The 25,548-nt window shown below is 42.0% G+C and overlaps 1 protein-coding gene across 1 annotated transcript; it reads left to right on the top strand.

Annotated features, from left to right (window-relative positions):
* Nucleotides 1-1,384: 1,384 nt before the first annotated feature.
* TEKT4 (tektin 4) lies at nucleotides 1,385-21,089 on the top strand. Its single transcript, XM_073361773.1, has 6 exons — nucleotides 1,385-2,026; nucleotides 12,592-12,662; nucleotides 15,509-15,652; nucleotides 16,479-16,701; nucleotides 18,777-18,931; nucleotides 20,749-21,089. The coding sequence occupies exons 1-6, from the start codon at nucleotides 1,493-1,495 to the stop codon at nucleotides 20,963-20,965; spliced, it is 1,344 nt and encodes a 447-aa protein (XP_073217874.1). The 5' UTR covers nucleotides 1,385-1,492; the 3' UTR covers nucleotides 20,966-21,089.
* Nucleotides 21,090-25,548: the final 4,459 nt, after the last annotated feature.

The raw sequence follows: 25,548 nt of genomic DNA, 5'->3' as shown, positions 1-25,548 counted from the left end.
AAGGGTGTTGGTTGGGTTCTGGGGATGGTCTTTTTATTTTCTTTAAAGCAGATCAGTGAGAAATCGAACCTTGGGTTTTGTTGTAGGTTATCCAACATTATACCATAGCTATGTTCATGTAAGCATAAGCGTGTAACGAGCTGGATAGTGTGTTTCTACACTGCTGCATTCTACCGCATGGAATCAAAACTGCTCCACCCTGGGCTGGTCTACACTAGAAAGTTACGTCGACCTAAATTCACACCTCTGAGAGACACAGGCTGACGGAAGAATTATTCTGTTAGAATCATAGAATATCAGGGTTGGAAGGGACCTCAGGAGGCATCTAGTCCAACCCCCTGCTCAAAGCAGGACCAATCCACAATTAAATCATCCCAGCCAGGGCTTTGTCAAGCCTGACCTTAAAAACTTCTAAGGAAGGAGATTCCACCACCTCCCTAGGTAACCCATTCCAGTGTTTCACCACCCTCCTAGTGAAAAAGTTTTTCCTAATATCCAACCTAAACCTCCCCCACTGCAACTTGAGACCATTACTCCTTGTCCTGTTGACCTAGCTACTGCTTCTTGCAGAGGTGGATTTACTACAGTGATTTACTTTTGTCGCTGTAGTAGGTGTCTACACTAGAGTGGCACAGCAGTAGTGTTTCTAGCGTGGACACGGCCTAGGTCTCCTGGGCTCTGCACTGCCAGCAGCTCACGGCAGTGGGCTGTTCTTTCACCAAGAAGTTCCAAGCATTCAGTACAGGGTCAACCGTGAAACGCAGCGTTGCAGCGGGTCTCCGAAAGCTCTGCGGGATGCATCTGCTTCCAGGAAACAAACAAAGAGATGGCCACGGCTGACGGGCAGTAGGTCCAGTAACCAGGGGGCAGGTATTGCTGCAGCTGGACAACGTCTTGTCGCCCAGGGTCAGGGCATGGATGACCTCAGGTGAGGTCACAGAGTAAACGCTACAGGGCCCAGGCCCTATGTGACCCTGAGGAGGGGGAGAGAGCCAAGGCTCCTGCACCCCCTTGCCAGCCAGCTCTACCCACGAGGGTCAGCCCTTCCACACAAAGCAAGGGCACACTCTGCTCCCCCTGCACCAGGTCCTCTGGCCCTTTAAGAGCAGGAGTACAGTCCCCCTCCCACTCTCATGGAACGTCTCCTCAGGCGCGGCAACGCCATTGGTTGGCACCGTCACTCCAGGCAACGGGGGGTCGGGGACGCTCACCGCCGCCCGGCTCGAGTTTCCCTACAGCGTAGAACGTTGCCCATAGCTCTCCCATTGGCTGCTACCGTCGCCCGGGCAACGACGGGCGCGGCCGGGACGCTAACCCGTCACGGTCTCGGGTTTCCCGGCCGAAGGTTCACCCGCTCCCTGATTGGCTGGCCGCCGTCGCCGGGGCAACGGGAGGACGCTGAGCGCGGCGCCGCTCGAAGGCCCCGCAGCGAGCCGCGGCCTTTCCTGGTCGCGGTGCCCGGGGCCGGGCCGCTGTGCGGCGGGAAGCGAGCATGGCTCAGAGCGGGGTGCTGCTGACCAGGGAGCCGGCGCCGCAGGCGGTGCCGGTGTCCGAGCTGCCCGTGAAGGCGTACGAGGCGGCGCTGAACACGGGGCCGGACTCCTCGTGCGGCCTGGCCACGGCCGGCTTCCGCGCCGCCAAGTACCTGACCGAGGAGTGGCACCAGCACAACTACGCCCAGTACCACCAGGCCTTCGCCGACCGCGACGGCTCCGAGCGCTGCCGCCACGAGTCCCAGAGCCTGGCCGCCTACGCCGCCGCCCTGGCCCAGCGCAGCCAGGAGGACTCCACCGCCAAGCTGGGCCAGCGCCTCCAGGACACGCACTTCTGGAAGGCCGAGCTCCAGAGGGAGACCGAGGACCTGAGCGCCGAGACCGACCTGCTGGCGGCCCAGAAAGTGCGGCTGGAGCGGGCGCTGGACGCCACCGAGGTGCCCTGCACCATCGCCACCGACAACCTGCAGTGCCGCGAGAGGAGGCAGCCGGGGGACCTGGTTCGGGACCAGGTGGAGACGGAGCTGCTGAAGGTGAGTGGGGCGGGGGCCTGCCCTGAGGCCCTTCCGCAGCCGCCTTCATCTCTAAAATGCCCAGGGGCTGCGATGATGGGCAGCGCCGCAGTACCCTAAGGTAGACAGACTGTGGAGATCACCCCCCATGGAGACCTGTCCCAGCAGAGCACAGACCTGGCTCTGCTTCCTGGCCTTGTGGCCTGTTGTGTTCCCAACCGTTTGGTTCTCACTGCTTGGGCAGGACCAGGGGAGACTAAAGGTCCTTGCCTGCTACCTCTCCCCCTTGGTCCTGGTCTTGATATTGAATCCGGCCCCTGTTGCTGCCAGCTCCACCTGGCAGGAGGGTTACACAAGCAAGATCAGAATGGAGGCCTCTGAGATCGACATGGAGCATCACATACTGGCATGAGACATCCATGGGCTGCACCTCCATATAAAATATAAGGTGCCAGTTAAGTGCCACCCTAGGTTCTTGGCTAGTTGCCAGTTGTAGCCCTTGGGTGGGCAATGTCCAGCCACCCTTCTCATAACTGTCTTCCTGTACATGGTATTGTTTTTGTCCTGCTGAGGGAAAGAAAGAGAGAGGTGGTGTTTCAACACAAAGCAGGATCTTTATCATGCTGCAAGATTGATACAGTATTGAGATTACAAGGTAGATGGGTGACAACTGTGTGGGGTGACAGCGTAGGCAGGCAGAGGGTATATACAGGTGATACTTTTCTGGCAAACTTAGTTTAGCAAACATGAAATAAACTAACATTTATTTGAGCATAAGCTTTCATCTGATGAAGTGAGCTGTAGCTCACAAAAGTTTATGCTCAAATAAATTTGTTAGTCTCTAAGGTGCCACAAGTCCTCCTTTTTTTTTTTTTTTTGCGGATACAGACGAATACGGCAGCTACTCTGAAACATGAAATAAACTGTTTTGGAACATGTTCCCCAAAGAAAGCCTCCAGCAGAAACTTTAACATCTGCTTTGGAGATGCTGGGATTTTCAATGCGATGTTGTGTGCAGAATGCGTTGGGTCAAATTCTACTCTCATAGCTGTACAATTCCATGAATGTAATTATGGTTGAACGGGTGTAACTGAGGACAGATTCTGGACCCATTTTGCATTCTGGAATGCTCCTTATTCTTGCATCTAAGGAATCAGTTAATATCTAGTTTTTTGCAATCTCCAATATATTTTGAAGGTTCCAAAATTGATTCAGGACGAGTTATTGACCAGATTAAACGGCAATATTAGTACTTAACAAAAAACAGAGCCGGACTTCATAGTGGATGGGAAGCAATTAGGATATTATAGGAGTTCTTTAATTGGGATCATGCAGATGTTGTAACCAGTGTTCATGGGAATATTCTAGTTGATAGTAAAAATATGAAATTACTATTAAATAGCATAAAGGATAACATAGTGGCCTGTCCTTCTGTTGCATAAACATTAACATGATTATACCCAGATTATCAAGCAGAAATTCTCTTAACAGGCTCTTGACGCTTTATGGAGAACTTTGTCAAACGTACATTTACAAAAATATTCATCTGGCATAGCTTATTTCCTGTATTACTCACCTGTTACTCACTGTTATGAAGGATACTTAGTTCATTTCTAAGGAGCCCATCTGCTGCTGCTGCTAGTTCTTCACTTTTTAAATCGTAATTCTGTTTCTGATGACAAAGCATCAACAGCCAACTGGACCTGTCATAAAGAAAGAATGATGTGATTTCAGAAGAGGCATAAGCACCAGAAGCAGATGAACTCTTGAGAAGCTAAGATTCTGTTACCATGCCAATGACCTTTGCAAAGAGGAATGAGGGAAACGAATGAATAATATGAGAACAACAACAACAGTGCAAGAGTTAACTGAAATACATGAATTTTGCAGCAGAGATGTTTGCAAATAGAATGATTTGAAGTGAATTCTTTGTGACTTTGCCAGCTCTTTAAGACCTGGTTATGCTAAATGCCCCACTCTCATTCCAGAAAATCAATCTCTATCTTGTATGTCTTGCTCTTTCCAATCGTAGAATAGTAATACTTGTCACTCAGCCATGAGTTCTGACTGCTCATGGCTCAGATTTCAAAGCTAATGCATGTTTATAATGGTTTGATTTGCTGGTGGGTTTATTTCCATTTGCATATTGATTTGGAGGAGATACGCAGTTTTATTAAAAATTTGTTCCAAATCCTGTTCACCTGTCCAACCACCTTCCATGCTAACCCCTCCCTCAAACAATGGAGGATCAGAGCTGCTCATTCTAGGTTTGTCTTTTCCTCCTTTGGAACTGGGAAGGGACGATGGGCCATATGTTCCTCTCCCAGTGAAAACTCAAAGGTAGGGAAACAGCATTCTAAAGACACTACCTGGTCAGCTGTGTGGAGAGTCTGACATACCTTCCCTTGGGCAGAGGTTTTTTGATCGCATGGGGAAATTGAATTCCAGGGTGTCTGTGCAATCAATTCAGTCCCTTTTCACTGATTTCATGCCCCCCTACCCTACTAGGCTTGGCACATTCCAACCTTATTTCCATTGGTACAATACCCCCGATGTGGCAGTGCACTAATATCCATAGAACTGTTCAGTTGGAAGGGACCACAGGAGGCCATGCTGAGGCAGAAAGGTCTATTGAGCCTGCCCTGACAGGTGTTTGTCTAACCTGTTCCAGTGCTTAAATCCTTAGAGTTAAAATGGTTTTCCTAATATCTAACCTAAATCTCCCTTGCTGCAAACTGAGCTGATTACGTTTTCTCCTACCAGGTGTGCTTGGCAAGGAGCCCCGTTCATTCCCGCTGGAAAATCTGTTATTTGTGGGGATGGATGTATCAAGTAGAGTGGTTACTCCCTGGCCCCCCAAATCCACACAGCTGTAGCTATGTGGGGGAGGTGGAAACAGGCAGAGCAGGTTACTGCTCCCATTTCCTGTCATTTTGGGGCCTTTTCACTGATATGTGGGATCCTTTGCTCTCCTCTACTCTGCAGTGTTCAGATCCTGTATTATGAGAGTCCCTGAAAGATAGGCACCTTCTCAGCAGCGCTTGGACACATGGAAGTTAGGAGCGTAAATACCTTTGATGATCTGGGCAATGGTGTTTATAGAGACAGCACCAACAGACACGCAAGCTGAGGAAACCCTTTGCATGGAAGGGTAATTTCCTTTTCCTTCCAGCAGAAGTCACTTTAGCAGGTGACCACAGTAAGAAACCAGGGGTAGCTAGAGGGAAGATTTCCTGCTACTTTTTGTCATATAGAGGGTTTCAGCCTCTCTCTCCTAGAGGGAGGAGTCATATTGAGAACACATAGGGTGATATGTAATACTGCCTGTTTCACTACTACCATAATGAGGGATGAATATGTTTCAGTGAAAGATCTTCAGGTGAGTAATATAAATCAGATGTGTAGTACTTAAGTGACTTTTACTTAGAAAGGAGTGAATCAGCTTAGATGACGTATTGAAGTGAGGTATTTTAAGGGCAGTTCCAGTTAGGAAAGGAAGGTTGGAGGAAGGAGCAGAATGGTCTTTCATGATGAATAAAGATGTATCCATGTAAGTTACATCACTTTTCTTTCTTCCAACATCAGACTACTGCACGTGAAATATCTGATCTCAGGAAAATATAAACATGCATCTAACTCTGAATGATGTATTTGACTATCATAGCACATCTCATCATATACTCTAAATCTCCTCTGCGTCATTGTAATGCCAGATTAATAACTTTTTGTGCCTGCATCTAATATTATATTATAAGCACTAGCATGGGCTTGTCACGTGGTGGTATAAATCATGTGTCAGGTATGTATATTTTGCATGTCAAATGGTATTTCTACACATGCAGTCTCCAGATTGATTAATTTAGGGCCAAATACCACCCTGGTTTAAACAGAAAACTCTGCTTATACCACCCTGGCTTAAGAAACTCACAAACATTTGCTTTTAAAAATTCCCATTATTTTCTCCAAGTGATATTAATGAGATGCACAAAATTATGCATTGTGATGGATTGATCACTAGATTCATTCTACCTAGGAAAGCACCATCTATAGCACCATAAAACTAAAACCTGTAATAAAATAAATTACCTACTAAATTTTAAACTGTAAAATGTTCATTTTGTTTTAAATTGACAATCATTTTATGATGGTCATGAAGATTATTATTCGTAACTATGGAAAAGAAAACTGAAAATTAAATGAGATCCTTTTAGATTCCATGACATTTCATTTTAATAGCTGAGATGACCAGATATACATGAGAACATAAAAGACTGGAATGAGAACATATCGTCCATCAAGTCCGATACTTACAACTCTGAGAAATACAAATCCACATTATTGTCATCCTCTGAACTACAAAAGTGCTGCTAGTGACTAAAATCCTTTAATAGTCCCTTCCTCTCATAATATATGAAGGGTCTTCAAGCTAATTAATACTACAGTTCCATGCACACTCTAAATAAAGGTAATATAGAATCACAGGGATGTCGGGCTGGAAGGGATCTTGAGAGGTCATCAAGTCCAGCCCCCTCTGCTCAGGCTGGACCAAGTAAACCTAGAACATCCCTGACATGCGTTTGGAGATTTTTAAGAACCGGTTGGACAATGATGGAATTCCACAACCTTGAAAACCTATTCCACAGCTTAACTACCCTTAGAGTTATAACAACCCTTAACATATTTGACAACTCTTATCAAGTCGTCCCTCAATCTACTTTTCGCCAGATTAAGCATGTCCAGATTTTTTAAATCTGTGCTCATAGATCAGGTTTGCTAAACCATGTTTCATTTTTGTTGCTCTCCTCTGGACTGTCTCCAATTTGTCCACGTCTTTCCTAAATTATGGTGCCTATAGTTGGACACAGTACTCTAGGTGAGGCCTCACCAGTGTCAAGTAGAGTGGGACAATTACCTCCTGGGTCTTACGTATGACACTCCTGTTAATACATCCCCAAAAGATATTAGCCTGTTTCATAACTGCATCACATTGTTGACTCATATTCAATTTGTAATCCTCTGTAACCCCTGGATCCTTTCCAGCAGTACGACCACCAGTTTTGTAGCTGTGGATTTGATTTTTCCTTCCTCATATACATTCTATAAATATATTCTACCACTTGTTAAACCACAAACCTCTCCCCATGGGGAATCACACAGTGATGGCAGGATTTGGTCCTAATTAGCTGTGCTTCCAGACTCTGACTCCCTTTATCATGGATGCTCACGGAAGCAGTGAAATTTCAAACAGCACCAGGCTGTGTTCCCCTGCAGGCCTGGGGAGCCAACTCCTCTGCCCCATCCCAGCTGGCCTGCTCCAAATCTGCAGCCTTGAACTCTGTGGAGCCACATGGAGGCACTTCTGCAGGTTTGGGGTTGGGGAAAGAGGGCCATGCTGCAGAGGCAAAACTTCCCCTTTTTTAAAGCACAACTAGGGTTGCCAACTTTCGAATCACACAAAATCGAACACCGCTAGCCCCACCCCTTCCCTGAGACCCCCCCCCCCTTCTCACTATATTCCCCTCTCTTGGTGGCTCGCTCTCCCCCACCCTCACTCATTTTCACTGGGCTGGGGCAGGAGGTTGGGGTGTGGGAAGGGGTGAGGGCTATAACTGGGGGTGCGGGCTCCAGGGGTGCGGGCTCCCTAACCCTATCCCTAATCCTAACCAGACACCTGGTCACCCTAAGCACCACACCAGCTCCATTTCCTATACAGATATGAAGGGGAGCATTTTGCATTGGTGAGCATGAATCATACATAGCTCAATCATACTCATCCCTCTGTCTCTTATGTGGTAAGATGTCTTCAGTTCTGAGTCTGTGAAGATTTACACAAGTGCACAACTTTAGGCACTGAGCAGGCCCACTGAACTTAGTGGGTTAAAGATAAGCACATGCATACATTTTGGAGGATTGGGGCCTTAATCGGGAATATTTAGTGTCCAATCCCACGGCTTTTATTCAGGCAAAACTCCCACTGAACTTTGCCTGAGTAATAATGCAGAAATTTGGGGCCTGTAGGTGTCTTTTGCTAGTTTGAACATACTCTACATTTATTTGCACACACTGTTTCAGGGTAAGAGGGAAGCTCATCTACTTTAAGGTTTGGAGTTAAATCAGGAATCCTAAACCTTCCCAAAGAGCTAAAAGGCATGGTTACTGACATGGTTTCTGGCTGTATGTTTCATGAGGTTGCTCTGCCAGTTTATGCAGCTTAAGAATTAGCATGGAGTTTATTTTAAATGTCATGAAAAATCATATGGCAGATCAGCATGCAGAAGTGGTTGTTATTTAAACCTGTGTGTCTGGAGCACATTAGGTTTATCTACTTCCCACTAGCATTATGGCTGCCGTGGATTATGGCTATTGCTTCTGCATTTCTTAAGTATTCTATTTAAGTGCACATCTCCCCCAGCAGAAATGCAGTTACTTTTATTGTAGGTCATTCAACAAGAGTCTCCTTTATTTTAGTACTGCATCTCTTTTGCCATGTAAGAGACCTATTAATTGGTAATGGAAGGCTTTTCATATTCAAAGCTGTGCAATTAAATTGCACATTGATCATAGGTAATGCTATTGCCTCTTTATTTAAACTGAGGATACACCACACAACATGAAATCAATTATCTTTAATGGCATTTCAAATCTCGGGTCTTGCTAAATCTTTTAAAATATTTGTAACAAAATGGTGCTGTCTAACAATTCAACCCTCGTAACATTTCCTTCCTTGGTATTCCTCATTGCAAGGGCAGTTTATTAAAGAGACACTGTCAACTTTTTTTAATAGGTTTCATTTTAACAGTGCATCTCAGAATCTTAAAAATGCCATTTTCACCCTGATCAGACTTGTCCTTTTTCTGTTTAAAATAAATTGTTCTTTATTATTTTCCTCCTTTGTTTCTTATGGAGAATAAGCTGATGTGTCAGTGGCTTGTATACATCCTTATTTGTCTAAAACATTGTAATATAATCAACTGGTGCAAGCACAGTTCTAAGAATAGTGTTTGATAGTAAATATGTTCTCTCTCTGCTGGCCAGATGACTGTCATTGGAGTAAAATAGCAACATTAATGAGGAGTTTTTTAATGCCCTGTAGCTCTTTTTAATGTCTAGGCCATAAATAATAAGCGGAGGAAATAAGGTAGGAAATGTGGTATCTTTTATTGGACCAGCTAATAAATAACAGTGCACAAGCTTCCAGGGCAGAAAGGTCATTTCATTAAGTATTGGTAGAATCATAGAATCATAGAATATCAGGGTTGGAAGGGACCTCAGGAGGTCATCTAGTCCAACCCCCTGCTCAAAGCAGGACCAATCCCCAATTAAATCATCCCAGCCAGGGCTTTGTCAAGCCTGACCTTAAAAACTTCTAAGGAAGGAGATTCTACCACCTCCCTAGGTAACGCATTCCAGTGTTTCACCACCCTCCTAGTGAAAAAGTTTTTCCTAATATCCAACCTAAACCTCCCCCACTGCAACTTGAGACCATTACTCCTTGTCCTGTCCTCTTCTACCACTGAGAATAGTCTAGAACCATCCTCTCTGGAACTACCTCTCAGGTAGTTGAAAGCAGCTATCAAATCCCCCCTCATTCTTCTCTTCTGCAGACTAAACAATCCAAGTTCCCTCAGCCTCTCCTCATAAATCATGTGTTCCAGACCCCTAATCATTTTTGTTGCCCTTCGCTGGACTCTCTCCAATTTATCCACATCCTTCTTGAAGTGTGGGGCCCAAAACTGGACACAGTACTCCAGATGAGGCCTCACCAATGTCGAATAGAGGGGGACGATCACTCCCTCCATCTGCTTGCTATGCCCCTACTTATACATCCCGAAATACCATTGGCCTTCTTGGCAACAAGGGCACACTGCTGACTCATATCCAGCTTCTCGTCCACTGTCACCCCTAGGTCCTTTTCCGCAGAACTGCTGCCTAGCCATTCGGTCCCTAGTCTATAGCGGTGCATTGGGTTCTTCCGTCCTAAGTGCAGGACTCTGCACTTATCCTTATTGAACCTCATCAGATTTCTTTTGGCCCAATCCTCCAATTTGTCTAGGTCCCTCTGTATCCTATCCCTGCCCCCCAGCGTATCTACCACTCCTCCTAGTTTAGTATCATCCGCAAATTTGCTGAGAGTGCAATCCACACCATCCTCCAGATCATTTATGAAGATATTGAACAAAACCGGCCCCAGGACCGACCCCTGGGGCACTCCGCTTGACACCGGCTGCCAACTAGACATGGAGCCATTGATCACTACCAGTTGAGCCCGACAATCTAGCCAACTTTCTACCCACCTTATAGTGCATTCATCCAGCCCATACTACTTTAACTTGCTGACAAGAATACTGTGGGAGACCGTGTCAAAAGCTTTGCTAAAGTCAAGAAACAAAACATCCACTGCTTTCCCTTCATCCACAGAACCAGTAATCTCATCATAGAAGGCGATTAGATTCGTCAGGCATGACCTTCCCTTGGTGAATCCATGCTGACTGTTCCTGATCACTTTCCTCTCATGTAAGTGCTTCAGGATTGATTCTTTGAGGACCTGCTCCATGATTTTTCCGGGGCCTGAGGTGAGGCTGACTGGCCTGTAGTTCCCAGGATCCTCCTTCTTCCCTTTTTTAAAGATTGGCACTACATTAGCCTTTTTCCAGTCATCTGGGACTTCCCCCGTTCACCACGAGTTTTCAAAGATAATGGCCAATGGCTCTGCAATCACAGCCGCCAATTCCTTTAGCACTCTTGGATGCAACTCGTCCGGCCCCATGGACTTGTGCACATCCAGCTTTTCTAAATAGTCCCTAACCACCTCTTTTTCCACAGAGGGCTGGCCATCTACTCCCCATGCTGTGATGCCCAGCGCAGCAGTCTGGGAGCTGACCTTGTTAGTGAAGACAGAGGCAAAAAAAGCATTGAGTACATTAGCTTTTTCCACATCCTCTGTCACTAGGTTGCCTCCCTCATTCAGTAAGGGGCCTACACTTTCCTTGACTTTCTTCTTGTTGCCAACATACCTGAAGAAACCCTTCTTGTTACTCTTGACATCTCTTGCTAGCTGCAGCTCCAGGTGCGATTTGGCCCTCCTGATTTCATTCCTACATGCCCGAGCAATATTTTTATACTCTTCCCTGGTCATATGTCCAACCTTCCACTTCTTGTAAGCTTCTTTTTTATGTTTAAGATCCGCTAGGATTTCACCGTTAAGCCAAGCTGGTCACCTGCCATATTTACTATTCTTTCGACACATCGGGATGGTTTGTCCCTGTAACCTCAACAGGGATTCCTTGAAATACAGCCAGCTCTCCTGGACTCCTTTCCCCTTCATGTTAATCCCCTAGGAGATCCTACCCATCCATTCCCTAAGGGAGTCGAAGTCTGCTTTCCTGAAGTCCAGGGTCCGTATCCTGCTGCTTACCTTTCTTCCCTGTGTCAGGATCCTGAACTCAACCAACTCATGGTCACTGCCTCCCAAATTCCCATCCACTTTTGCTTCCCCCACTAATTCTTCCCGGTTTGTGAGCAGCAGGTTAAGAAAAGCTCCCCCCCTAGTTGGCTCCTCTAGCACTTGCACCAGGAAATTGTCCCCTACGTTTTCCAAAAACTTCCTGGATTGTCTATGCACCGCTGTATTGCTCTCCCAGCAGATATTAGGAAAATTAAAGTCACCCATGAGAACCAGGGCGTGCGATCTAGTAGCTTCTGCGACTTGCTGGAAGAAAGCCTCATCCACCTCATCCCCCTGGTCTGGTGGTCTATAGCAGACTCCCACCACTACATCACTCTTGTATGATGGCACTTCAGGAACAAAGCAAACTTCTTACAACCTAAGATGCTTCCTTGTTCAGTAAAGGATATTTTAAAATACAGACTTTTAGTTTCCTATCCAAATAAATTTAATTATGAAATTAGCATGATACATCAGTTCAACCTGGGGCTTTAGACATCTGTCCCATTATCAAGGAGGTGGGTCAACTCTTCAGGGCATAAACTAATCACCTGCTGGCTTTAGGAGACAATTGGTCCTCCATCTACAACATTGTTGAACTGACTAGATGCATTATGAGATTTTTCCATATTCCTTGGTGTTGTCCATTACCAGATGCAGGATTCTGGACTAAGTTGGTCTGATCCTATATGACAAAGCTTTGAAATTCAATAGATTATTTTTCAGTGGGTGCCTTAAAGCCATTTAAACATACAATAATTTTGTAAAAGGTCTAGCACCAACATCTATATATCAGCCTATACTGTTGCAAATCTTGTCTTAAATATGATAAAACATATTCCTTCCTCTTAATATACATGCAGTATTAAAACAACAAATTCTAAAGAATGGAAATACTTTAAGCATTAGTCACAAACCTGTAATTTATTGAGTGAATTCAATGTTGATTGATCTACCTTATATTTGAATCATATCTAACTCCTTGGAAGATCTTGACAAAGTCTTTACAATAATGAAAAATAGTGTCACAAAGAGAATGGATAATTAGTGGACAATTTAGCAACGCACCAGTAGTGGTTGAAAGCAAAGGTCTCTGAAAATGGGATGTACTGAATATCATAATTTTTATATTTTTATCTAGGAAGTTGAACTTATCAGAAATGTACAAGAACTTCTGAAGAGAACTTTGATGCAAGCTGTTAACCAGATGCAGTAAGATGCTTTTCACTGTTCCTAAGTACTTAATGATTTATAGGACCAAATTCATTCCTGACCTCTATGGACACAACTGTCAGTAGGTGAAATTCACAAGGCCTATGCACTACCTACCATTCTATTTAAGCCCTCAAAATAGATACAATTATGTATATGGAAAGGCAGCATTGTAAGGAAGCCAGGTGGTGTAAGAGAAGTGCCATGTCTTTTTGTAGCAATAGTTACCATTATTCTATAACATTAGGTCAGATTTTTCATCTTGCTTTCAAATAGATCTGTCTAGTTCTGTGATGGCTCAAAATTGCATTTAAGTAGAAGTACAGTAAAAACATTTTATTCTGTTGAAGTCACTGCTCTATTGCATTGGGATAGTACAGCTATTTTAAAATCTCTTTTTAAACAGTTTGTTAGAAAAAAGTACCCTTGTGCCCCCTGAGCTGTTGCCGTCAGATGTGAGTATGAATTAAGGAAGTGAAAAAACCTGACAGTATCTTTGCTAGTATGGAAGTCTGTTTGCTCTTGAAAAGTAGTGTTTACATTTATGCTACAATATACCTGTCTGAAGATAAGATGTTTACTAAATTCTAAGGTATTTCAAGGTGAGGCAATTAATAGTACGCATTACATTTCAAAATCTTTTATTCTTATCAGCCAGCATTTGTCTTATTTTCTTAGATATAAAGCAGAATATTATTTTAATAAAGAATGCTTATAAAAAGTGGAATCACACAACAATTTCAAATGGTTTAATTACCTCTGTGATGGGTTACCCCCCACTCCGGGGTGCCACCTGATGTACTGGGGTACCACTGACCCCTCCTATTCCATCAGCCTGGGCTCCCTTACTCTGGCCTGCTGAGCCAAGCCCTCAAGCCTCCTCCAGCAAACACATAGGTAGGGACACACCAGCTGTGGAATGACATGGATACTGAAATCAGCTCTGCATGGGAAGACTCAGCTAGGGAATTGCCCAGCACTCAAGTGCACACCCCCGCTGGGGTGCAAACCCAAAATTGTTTTGTCTGTGATGCACAGAGAACTATACAGCGTAAGCTTATTGAAATTCGCCTCCTCCCTCAATGTGGAGGAAGATATGCACAGTTTCCTCCCCCCCCCCGCCCTGTTATGAATTCCACAAACTGGGTTTAGAGAAAACAAAAGCAAGCTTATTAACTACACAAGATAGATTTTAAGTTTTTATAAGGGATAGCAAACAGATCAAAGCAGATTACTGAGCAAATAAAACAAACACGCAAACTAAGCTTAATACACTAAAGAAACTGGTTACAAGTAGTAATTTCTCACCCTAAATGTTGTTTTAGGCATTTCTTTCACAAGCCAGACACCTTTTCCAGCCTGGGCTCAGCTCTCCCCGCCCCCCCCCTTTGTCTTTGTTTCTTAGGCCTTGTCTACACTGCCACTTTACAGTGCTGCAACTTTCTCGATCAGGGGTGTGAAAAAACACGCCTCCCCCACCCCGAGCGCTGCAAGTTTCAGCGCTGTAAAGAGCTCTCTCCCAGTGCTGGTGCCACGACTACACAGCCACATTACAGCGCTGCTGCAGCTTTAGATGTTTCCAGCAGTCATCCTGGGCGGGGGTTCAGTGAAGAAAGAACCCTGATTAACTCCCTTCCCTCCCTTAAATAGGATTCACATATGGCAGGAATCCTTTGTCTTTCAGTGTGATTCCCACCCCCCACAGTGGAAAAATATTGGTATTCTATGTTGGAGTCCAGTACCAGGTGACATGACCACATGACCCTGTAGTGTCAAAGCAGCCATGAGGCAAAGGTCATTTGTAGCATCCCAGGAAGCTTCTCCAGAAGGTGGGAGATTAGCATCTTCAAAGACCTATTGTTCTCCTTAATGGTTCATTGACTTGTCCCCAGCTAGCCAGCCAGGCTGATTGCATTTTGTCTGGTGGGCGTTCCCCAGGGGCAAACACTTTTGTAGTTAAGATGTATAGTCAATATTCCAAAGTTTAGATACAAAAATGATACATGCATACAAATAGGATAATCATATTCAGTAAATCATAACCTTTCCAATGATATCTCACATGCCTTATCTTGCACAAAACATATCATAGTTATGCTATAATCATATTATAACAATATTTCTATGAAGAATACGGGCTGTTGTGTCGCAACCTCCATCAAAGCACAATACAGGATCTATTGAGTTCAGACTTTACTTTGTATTAATAATTGTTTTATGATCGTCTTGGTGTAGTATTACATAGGTTAACATTTGTAGACTTTTTGATTCCTTAGTTCATACTGACATCTGGTGGTAACAGGCGAGAGAAAAATGGTACATTTTATAATTAACTGTTGCTAAAGATCTTTAAATTAATTGTGGTAGGCAGGAGAGATTTAATTTAGAATAAAGCAACAGGTTTAATTTTTAATGTCATTATACTGTGTTTTCTGAGGATCAAATCATGCTGTCTCCTTGATAAAAACTTTGGGTGAGTGGGAAAGAGGACTAAGAAAACCATGTGGGTCACATTATGGAGTTCCCATATGGGCTCCCTGTCCACCAGGATTACTCTGTGAAACCCCAGGTCCAGCTCTGCACCTCACCATCAGACCTCCAGCTATTGTAGTTAGTGCAGAGGAGAGTTGGGGCGGAGGGATGGAAGTGGGTAGTAGGGTGCTGCTGTGCAAGGTTGGGGAAATAGATTTTGGGCTGGAATTTTCAAAGGATCGGAGGAGGGTTAGCTACCCAGCTTTCTTTGAAAGTCCTAGGCTCTGTCCTCTGGACTCATACATTTTCATGATGTTTTTGCAAGGTCGTATTATTTTTCCAGCACTGATTTGTGGTAATCTTCACCTTTTTAGATTAAATCGAGATCACAAGCAGATTTGTGAAATGGATTGGTCTGATAAGGTGGAAACATACAACATTGATGACAAATGTGGAAGATACAATAATCAGAGCACCAACATCCAGTTCCATCCCAGCTCATCAAAGTTTGAGGAAAGGTGAGGACTACTTGTTATTAACCTATACAAGGAAAGCCATTGAGATGTAAAGGATCCTCTGTATCAGCTAAAACCACACCATTTTTGTATATAAGTTTATTTTGTACCAAACAAATACATATTATATTTGCAAAAATATCAGTTCTTAGCAATAATTTGTTATAAACATTTGGGTGGGGTGTTATTCAAAACCCATTGAAGTCAATGCAAAGGCTTGATTAGATTGAATTACAGAAGGCCCTGGGTTAGTTGTTGAAAGAAAAGTTATATAGAACAGAATTTTATTGCTTAACTATTATAAATGTCACTTTTTTCCCTCCAATCACTATTCCTGCAACGTAGTTTACAAAATGTTATATAGTTCCTTCTGATGCTCAACAGATGGCAAAGTATTACCACAGAATCATATTTCAATCTGCTTTGTAGATAAAGTAGACATGGGTTTAAAGCTTAATTGGCTAGAAATCCTAGTGCTTATGTACCGCTGTCTTAACAATGTTTGCCACTCTCAGTATAGTTAAGATGTATGAGTGATTCTTATTTTTTGTTTTGCCTTTATTCTATTTGTTAAAGGTGATAGAACTTCTGATGATTCTATTTAGCGTATCTCTCTCTGCTTCAGAAGTGAGAGGACAGGTGAGAGTACTCCCACCTGCTGTTCCCCCATGTTTTATTTATAGTAATATTAAAGGGTGCATGCCATAGCAGGAAAGTTTATGGGATGATAAAACCCAAGGAAATGGAACAGTTCTGCTTTGGCTTTTCTTTTCCATTGCAACTTGAACAAAGTTGTTCATGAGAGTGATTCCTGCCCTATCCCTTACAGTGCCTCAACGCCTGAAACCTGGGCAAAATTCAGCCATGACAACATCTATAGGGCAGAGCGAGAGCGACTGGCTTCCATCAACCTCCGTTTATTGATTGACAATATCCTTCATGACACAGCTGAGGATCTCCACTTGCAGTGCGCTGCTGTCAATGAGGCTTTTGCTAAACGCTGTGAAGAGATGGAAGATGCAAAACACAAACTGGAACATCATTTGAAAAAAGTAAGGGTGCCCCTGAGTTTATTGGCTAAGCTGCTTCCACTAGTTTTCACACATATTGAGATCATCACCGCAGAATGATCAAGAAAGAAGAATTGCTTAGTCCATTTAGAGTATAGAATAGTATTTTGTGTCAGTTTAGTATCTGATAGGGTTTCCAGTTGTGACCCTGATTCAGCAGAACATCTAAGCACATGATTATATTTAAGTGTGCTTAAGTTCCCTTATTGTCACTGCATCACTAAATCACGGTGGACTTAAAATGCATGCTCAAAGTTAAGCACATGCTTAAGTGCTTTGCTGAATCAGGGCCTAACTCCTGCCCTGGCAAGGAGATGAACTTTATGATCTAATAGGTGTTTCCCACCTGTCTATCTGTAAAGTACTAGGTCAATGTTCATCTCAGGTGTAGCCCCACTGAAGTCAGTGGAATTAACCCAGGGTGGATTTTTCCCACTGTATCCATGTGTGAAGAGTACACAGTGTGTATCTTGCTGTACATGCAAGACACGTACACATACAACATAGACTCCTATTTAAAAGCTATTAATAGGGTGAGATGTTTCAAGATGTTGTTGGAGGCAAAGTAAAAATGCTTTGGATCCCATTGAAGGGCAGCTCTGAGCTAGCAGAGGACAGGTGGGGGCGGGGATAGAGAAATGGTAACATTTTTATGAACATGTCACTCCTAAATAGAAGCATCCACAGTAGTGTGCATTATGGTGCCTTTTCCATAACATATCTAATAAACTAGTGAGAGCATTTTTACTGTGACTGTACCTCTTCAAGGGAAGATTACAGTAGTCAGTATCATATACATCACTGCCAGTAACCACTAGTTCAGTGGTTCCCAAACTTGTTCTGCCGCTTGTTCAGGGAAAGCTCCTGGTGGGCCAGGCCGGTCTGTTTACCTGCCGCGTCCACAGATTCAGCCAATCGCGGCTCCCAGTGGCTGTGGTTCGCTGCTCCAGGCCAATGGGAGTTGCTGGAAGCAGCGGCCAGTACGTCCCTCAGCCCACACCGCTTCCAGCAGCTCCCATTGGCCTGGAGCAGTGAAACGTGGCCAGTGGGAGCCACGATTGGCCGAACCTGCGGATGCGACAGGTAAACAAACCAGCCTGGCGTGCCAGGGGCTTTCCCTGCACAAAATGGCGGAACAAGTTTGGGAACCACTGCACTAGTTGCTTCCCAAGATTATTTTTATTATTATACTCTTAAAAAGCGAGCATTTAGCATGGTACACTGTGCATTCTAAATGTATTACCTACTGTGTGTAAGGACAATACCATTGGTATGATACTTGTTTTTTAACGGCATCCACTGTAATACTACTGAAGTTCTATGGGCATTAATGTTAATTTCCATTTTGTTTTTTCTCCTTAAAGTCCAAAGGTGCAACAAACTGACATTCAGCAACTCATGACTGAATGATTCTGTGAAAATGCGTAATACCTTGTAAAAAAAAAAAATCAGAAATACAGATTCATGGGCCTTGATTCTACTCATTTTCACTGATTTAATTCTGGAGTAACTCCATCAAAGTCAGTGGAGTTCACTGGTTTTAAAGTAGATAAAGTGAGAAATCCTGATTCTTTTCATAGTGATTTCAGCTTCACTAATGCCAGAAATCTGTGAACATAAGCATAGGTAATCTTTCTGATCTAATTTAAAATAGCCTGTCACTTTTTGAGTAATTTACATTAATTGCAGTGCCAGAAATAATTCACCGAGACGGATTGTGCCATGAACAGGTTCCGATGAGAGTACAAATAGACGGTAGTATTTAATCAGCTGCAAAAATTCTTCAGCTTCTCTTTAAAATGGACATCATACTTTTCACTCTGCTCAGTGTAGGAACAGAGATAAGGAGACAAAAGAGCTTTATAGGGCCTTTGCACCTCCCAAATTCTGGCAGCAACGGGCTACCTAGCAGGAGCAAAACTACTGTTGATTCCTTGGGAGCATGAAGAGGCCCCATCATTTAATGTCTGTAAAGTGCTATACACACTAATAGTACCATATAAGTTAAATTTATTGTCTTAAACTTGTCTTTTTTCATGGATATTCTCTTCAAACAGACTCTTAAAGAGATTGGAGATCAAGAAAACAACATTGCTGCTCTCAAACAAGCTATTAAGGACAAAGAAGCTCCGCTGAAAGTGGCTCAGACAAGGCTGTACGACAGATCTTTTAGGCCCAACGTTGAGCTCTGCAGAGATCCAGCACAATTCAGGTAAACACATTAAAGAGAGAGTCATTAAAGACCCCAATTATATCAAAGACATTTTTAGAGAACTTCTGCCTGGCAGAGACATACAGTGGCAAAGAAATAAATGGTTTACCCATTCACAATAAGGTGTTATTGTGAATGTGTGTATCATTGACTTCAATGGGTTGACATAGATTCAATGGAGTTTTACCCATTGATGCCAGTTCTGAAATGTCAATTATCTAATCCCCAAGTTTAACAATGTCACTGCCACTGTTGTATGAAATATGTTGACATTTAGTTTTGTAGCATGTGGCCTTCAGCACTTAATTACTGGGCTTGATTCCAATACCTTTCACTGATGTGAACTGGGAGTTATGCCATTGAAATCAGCGTAAAGAAGATCTGAATCAGGTCCAAAATGTTTATAAATAGACAATCCATAAACATATCTGTCCGCTTTCTTCTTTGAACAGTGGGGGTCTTTACCTTATCCAACTGATCCAAAATAACCTGACAGGTTGTAGATAATTTGCAGACGGTATGCTCTTGGCAGAGGTTCACTGGGAGGTGGATTATGTGGTGAATCAATTACGCTTCAAGCACTGCGAATGTAAATGGGCTGTGCATTTCTAGAAGCTGAGAAAACTCATCAGCTCCTCCAAAGAACTAGCTGATGGCATTCGATTTTCAGTAATAATCCATTTAAAAACTGGAGGGCAATAAATCCTTTCAAATTAAAGGTCGGAATGTAATTTGTTACTCTTGATCTCATTATTGTGCTTGTCATTGATTCTCCCACGTGTGTTTTTTTTCCCCTGCCCTTAGGAAAATTTGTGATCAGCTTTCCCAGGTGGTTATAGCAAAAATATACACCATTCAAAGCCAATATGCTGCTTCTCTCCTCTGTATAGTGATTCGATCATTTTACTTAATTCAAATGCTTTATGCTATCTCAGACACATTCATTTAGGCCCTGATTCAGCAAACCATCCCTACTCAAAGCTCTTAAACATGTGCATTGCTTCTAATAGGATATAAGGACATGCTTAAGTGCTTTGCTGAATAGCGATGTGTTTGTTTTTCTGAAATGGGGCCTTATATTGTTTCACTTTACTCCTCTCCCCCCAATACATACCCCTTATATATAGCATCCCCTTTTCCCAAGAAATAAACATTTGGGGGGAACTTTCAATGAGAGTCGTGCACCTAACTGCCTTTTATGGCTTTGAAACTCTTCTCTACAATTCATTCTAAAAAGAACCTAAGGAACGTGTGGTGATCTCACTTACATCAATGTACATCTGGAGTAACACTAGGGGCTTCAGTAGTTCCTCCAGTTGTACACCAGCGAGCAGAGGTAAAAATTTGGGCTTACATGAACGTTCAGACAGTCAAAAATCAGACAGTCATCTAAACCATCTTTAGCCCTTCAGTTGTTAACATAGGATGCTTGCAGAATGGAATAGTATCTAGGACAACATATCATTCTTTCATGACTATTCCAAATGGGGAAAGGTTATCTTGGAGTTTGTTGAGCATATTTTTTACAATGTAAATTTTAGGAGACCTTTATAATTACAGTCGTTTTGAAATTAGTCCTAGCTTTATGTTTATTGGAAGAGACTTCATTCACAGCTCGGAGAGCAGCTTCATTTCATAATTCTTTAGCCCAAAGTCCATAGCACCCACCAGGCCCTGCTAGCCGTTGTACAGACTAACACCCAATTACTGGGCTGTTGAGTTTCAGAAGAACAAAGACAGCTAACCAGAGAACTATAACAGCTCACATGCCTTTGGAGCCTTCCTCTAATTTTGATTACTTATTTAATTCTATTCAGGTTGATCAGTGAAGTTGAAGAACTGACAGAGTCCATTGAGTCTCTGAAGCAGAAACTACTGGAGGCTGAACAGTCTCTGAGGAACCTGGAAGACACGCGGATGAGTCTGGAGAAGGAGATAGCTGTGAAATCGAACAGCATTTTTATTGATAGGCAGAAGTGCATGGCCCATCGCACGCGATACCCTGTTGTCCTTAAACTAGCAGGTTACCAGTAGCAATACTCTCTGTATTAATGATGTGAAGATTGGTAGAAAATCTTAACCAAAGATATTTAATTTTATAATAAGTGTGTAATATTATAGTCAATAAGAAACATAATTGGCTGTTAATTTCCTTTATTTAAATAAAAATGCATAAGCATAACATCACGGTTGGCTGTGGTTCTTGCAGTTGCATTCCACCTAAAATTTGATCTCTGTTTTCTTTTTGCGTGTGTAGTTCATACAGTATGTGATGTTTCAGGGCTTTTTTCCTCAGATCAAATAAATGAACGTGCGGGTTTTGGAACAAAGAAAGGCTTTTCTAGCTCCATTGTTTTCAAGCAACTTTACAGTGAACAAATAAGTGTGCTTGGGAAATAGAAGAATGCACACTTCAGTAAGGAAACAGATTAAATAGATTTTAGTTTCAAGCTGCCCAAGGGTTATGAAAGTAAAATTGTAGTTTTCACAGTCATGTGACCGTCTGAATACTAACTACACATAGCAAACCCATGATACCTGGATGTATAATCTGGCATTGAATGAAATGATTTTAACCAATCAAAACCAATTCAGTTTACTTTTAAAGAGAAGCTAAACAGCTAGTGAACAGGGAATGCTCTTTTTTCTCACTGCCTGTACCACTATCAGAGTCTACCTTTGATCTTTTCATGCTATTTTCACTGGCATCAATGGAAGTAGTGTATATGGATAGATAGTGAAATGTAACCCATGTTGGGCAGTCAAAAGACACATCAATTCCATCTGCATCAATGGAACCCTGTAACATATATCATCATTTATCTCAGGTCACAGGTGCCAGTTTGCTGGATTTGTGATATACAGGAGAAAAGGGGTTAAATGAAATAGATGTCCATTAAGACAAATTCATTGTCTCCTACATTACATATTTTTTATTTTTAAAAGGTAGTTTAGAAACTCCTTAACTCTGCATGGTCACTGCCTTATTTTCCTAAGTATGAGAGTACATTCATGTAACTGTTTTGCTCTCAGGCAGTTATTCGTTCATCCATCTCTTACGTTGACCCAGGAGGTGCATATCAGCTTTGGTCTGTTACCATCCTGAAATAAAAGTCTACCACTGTTTCTCTGAAAAGAACAACATCAGTAAAGCATATTCTGCCCACGGCTTCGATTTCTCGAGTTGTTTTGTATTCACGATTTTTTTTAAATAAAACATTGTCCTTGCAGTGATATTTTTATAGCCTGAATCACAATCATTAGAAGTAGATGGTATAGAGCAAAATAAGGAAAGTTTGTCTATCTCATGTCTCTAAACACAGGCAGCTAAAGCAATATACTAAAAAAAGAAGCACTTTGATGGTAAGCTCATGTGTTGTCCCCTTCTCATTCGTCAGGTTCTGAGTCCTTTCCTCTGCTTGGAGACCAAAGAGAGGTTTTGAAGCCGGATAAAGGCTGATTCAAAATTAAAATTCCAGAATAGGACTTTATATCACCTTTCATCCCAAAGGAGCCACACAACCTCTGTGTGATCTAGATTTGTGTGTTCCCAATTAATACTGTAAAGATAAGGAATAGAATCTCTAGAAGGTCTGAGTCTCGGGGACAGTTATAGATCATTTAATTTAATGGAGAACTGTGAATGACACGAGTGATAGAATTAACTATTCTATTTAAAATCAAATAATTAGTTAAAGCCAGCAGGCATTACAATATAACCATGGGCTCCATTTATATTCACATTCCAAGATGCATCCCAGAAATGGTGCATCCCAGAGTGATCAGTCGCTAGATGAGAAGAATGGATATATAATCCTTTCTCTAATGGTACCTTGATGGTAGATGAGCAGTGCTAATCTAAAATTAGCCTGCTACCATAATCAGTTGTAATAACACCCCTTAATTAATTAGCATTAAGCCTACCTTTTACCATATCTATATTTACGCTACCATACTTAAATATTTTTTACTATCTCATTGGCTGTTTAATAATAAACATAATCTAAAATAAAGCTGTGTGAATATCATTCTAATAACTATCCATACAGATAGCATTCTGTCAAAATAGTCACATTTTGTCTAAAAACAGTGTTAAAACCAAAAACGTGTTTACAACATGAGTTAGAACATAATCTCAGGTCATCTCTAACTTGCCTCTGAATTGCTTCCCTTCACTCAAATTTTACTAGGCCCTATTACTATCAAGCCTAAGTGTAGGCAGGTTTAAAGCTGGAGTTAATGATGCAGTAGGACACTAAATTAATGCAGACTGGGCCAGCGTGTATGTGGAGGTTGCAGCAGGGTCATAACAGCATAAGGATTTTTAAAATAATATACAATGCAAGAGTTTTAAATTGTCCTATTTGGGTCTGAAAGCACAGACTTAACATTTCACTGCTATTGTTTTTTCATTAAATGGCAGTACAAATGAAATATGTAGTTTTCTTTTCTGAAACAGAATGTGGAATATAAGTATCTTTATGCCCCATGGTAGATGTAGATGGAGGTTTCACTTGCTAAAGCCTAATAGTTTAATTTACCTTTGTGACCCAATTATTCAACTTCTACTTCAAACTCAGCAAGATAATCTTATTCCAGTAAATGGAATGCATGGCCAACAGTCTTATCACTGTCTTATTCACATGCTAATGGTTGAATACATGCAAGTGCTAGGAGCATGAACCATGTATACAATAGCTTCAGCTTCCCTAATTACTTATTTTCTTTTTACATACTAATAGGAGCCATTGTTCCAGAAGTGTAAATGCAGTCCGAAAAACAAACAAAAAAGTTTGCATAAATTAATGAAGTAAGGCAGGGAACATATTACCAGAGTAGTTATAACACAAATAATTATTGTTATTCATAGGTAAAGCTTAGAACCACCACATAAAAAATTTCAGCTTCGCAACTTTTCACAGGTCACAAATAAATCCGTAATAACAGCACTGGGCCAGATTTTTAAATGTGGATGTGTCTCCTAAGGTATGGTCTTCTATCCATTCTAAGTGTTTTTTAAAAAATACAACTAGGTGTCTATCTGCATCCTTAGGTGCTTAAATACCTTTTAAAATTGGGCCCATTGTAATTAGTAATCCCTGATCCTGCCTACACTATGATTATCCAAGATTACAATATGTGGTTCCAACTGTGTTTTAAACTAGAGCATTAAAGATGAGATCTGAATGCTGGAAGATATTTCACTTAATCTTTGTGGTTCCGTTCCAGGTGATTTGCAGTGTAATTACCAAGTAGTCTCCACAAAGAGGGAAAGTATTTATGTGATATTTTGCTACATAATTGCAGGGTCGTTTCTTGGTTCTGCTGGTCCTTTTAAGTAAAATTACATCTTGAATGTCTGTCTCAAGAGTAATACGGAATAAAAGAATATTTATCACTGTATAAAATGCTTATTAATTGCACATTTCTCCTTGAGAAGGAGGATGAGGCTCATCCATGAGATGTAGCTGATACCAAAAATATGTACTGGGCTAATTGCAGAGTGTTTGTTGCTTGGCCTCCTAATATCATTATTGTTCTCTTGTCAATTGCTCTGCTGTTGTTGATCATGGCAGATCATACCTTGGAGTCTGATGTTCGATGTTAGTGACAGAAACACATGCCGATGCAAAGGGAATGAATCTCAGTTACTTTGTACCCATCCTTAGGGCCATCTTTGTACTCTCTGTATTTTAGGTCCATGCAAGGGCCTGCTCAGCCCCCTGTAAGGTGGGAAAATGAGTCACATGTTCACCCAATTTAGGCATAATCAATTTTCACCTTTATAAATTTTCAGACAGAATTATTGTCACTTGTAATTTCTGATCATATATTTATGCCAGATAATAAACAGATCAGATGGAAGAGTTAGGGACCCAAGTTACCATGTTCCAGGGTACTGGGGAGCTCTTCTCCACTTCATGATCATTATCACAGTCTTTGCTCTGCTCCTTCAGTCTCATTCCTTCAGTTTCCTGTCTGGCATTTCTCTGAGTTGGGCCCTCATTCACTTGGTTCTTATACATTTCCACATCACATATTCATTAGCTTTCCCCCAATTAACATCATTTAACATTACATGTGCCCAGTTATCCATGTATCCAAATGTTCATGATTTGTTTTTCATTCACCATTCTATGTCATTATAAATCATTAACATTCCTCATTGAATTAACACCACCTAGTCCTTTATTGTCTACCATTCAGCAATATTCTTGACATGTACACGTGGATCATCCTAACGTATTCATTAACAGGTTTCAGAGTGAGGAGTACTTGTGGCACCTTAGAGACTAACATATTTATTTGGGCATAAGCTTTTGCGGGCTAAAACCCACTTCATCAGATGCATGGAGCCTGTTGATAATTGCCCTCTTCCACTTTAATTGAATTGTCTCACTAGAACTGACCCTCCACTTGGTAAGGCAAATCGCATCTTTTCATGTACTGTGTATATATATCTGCCTACTTTATTTTCCACTCCATGAATCTGATGAAGTGGGTTTTAGCCCACAAAAGCTTATGCCCAAATAAATTTGTTAGTCTCTAAGGTGCCACAAGTACTCCTCATCATTCATTAATGGAACTCTTATTTTCTATTTGAGTAGAAAAGTTAC

Source organism: Lepidochelys kempii, chromosome 10 (assembly GCF_965140285.1).
Source record: "Lepidochelys kempii isolate rLepKem1 chromosome 10, rLepKem1.hap1, whole genome shotgun sequence".
Lineage (NCBI taxonomy): Eukaryota > Metazoa > Chordata > Testudines > Cheloniidae > Lepidochelys > Lepidochelys kempii.
Note: the sequence above shows the minus strand (reverse complement) of the source record. Positions and strands in the feature narration are given on the sequence as shown.

Coding starts and splice junctions, on each gene's coding strand:
- TEKT4 (XM_073361773.1), top strand. CDS start 1,493: ATGGCTCAGAGCGGGGTGCTGCTGACCAGGGAGCCGGCGCCGCAGGCG. Junction 2,027..12,591: donor TGGAGACGGAGCTGCTGAAG/GTGAGTGGGGCG, acceptor ATTTTTATCTAG/GAAGTTGAACTTATCAGAAA. Junction 15,653..16,478: donor TCATCAAAGTTTGAGGAAAG/GTGAGGACTACT, acceptor TATCCCTTACAG/TGCCTCAACGCCTGAAACCT.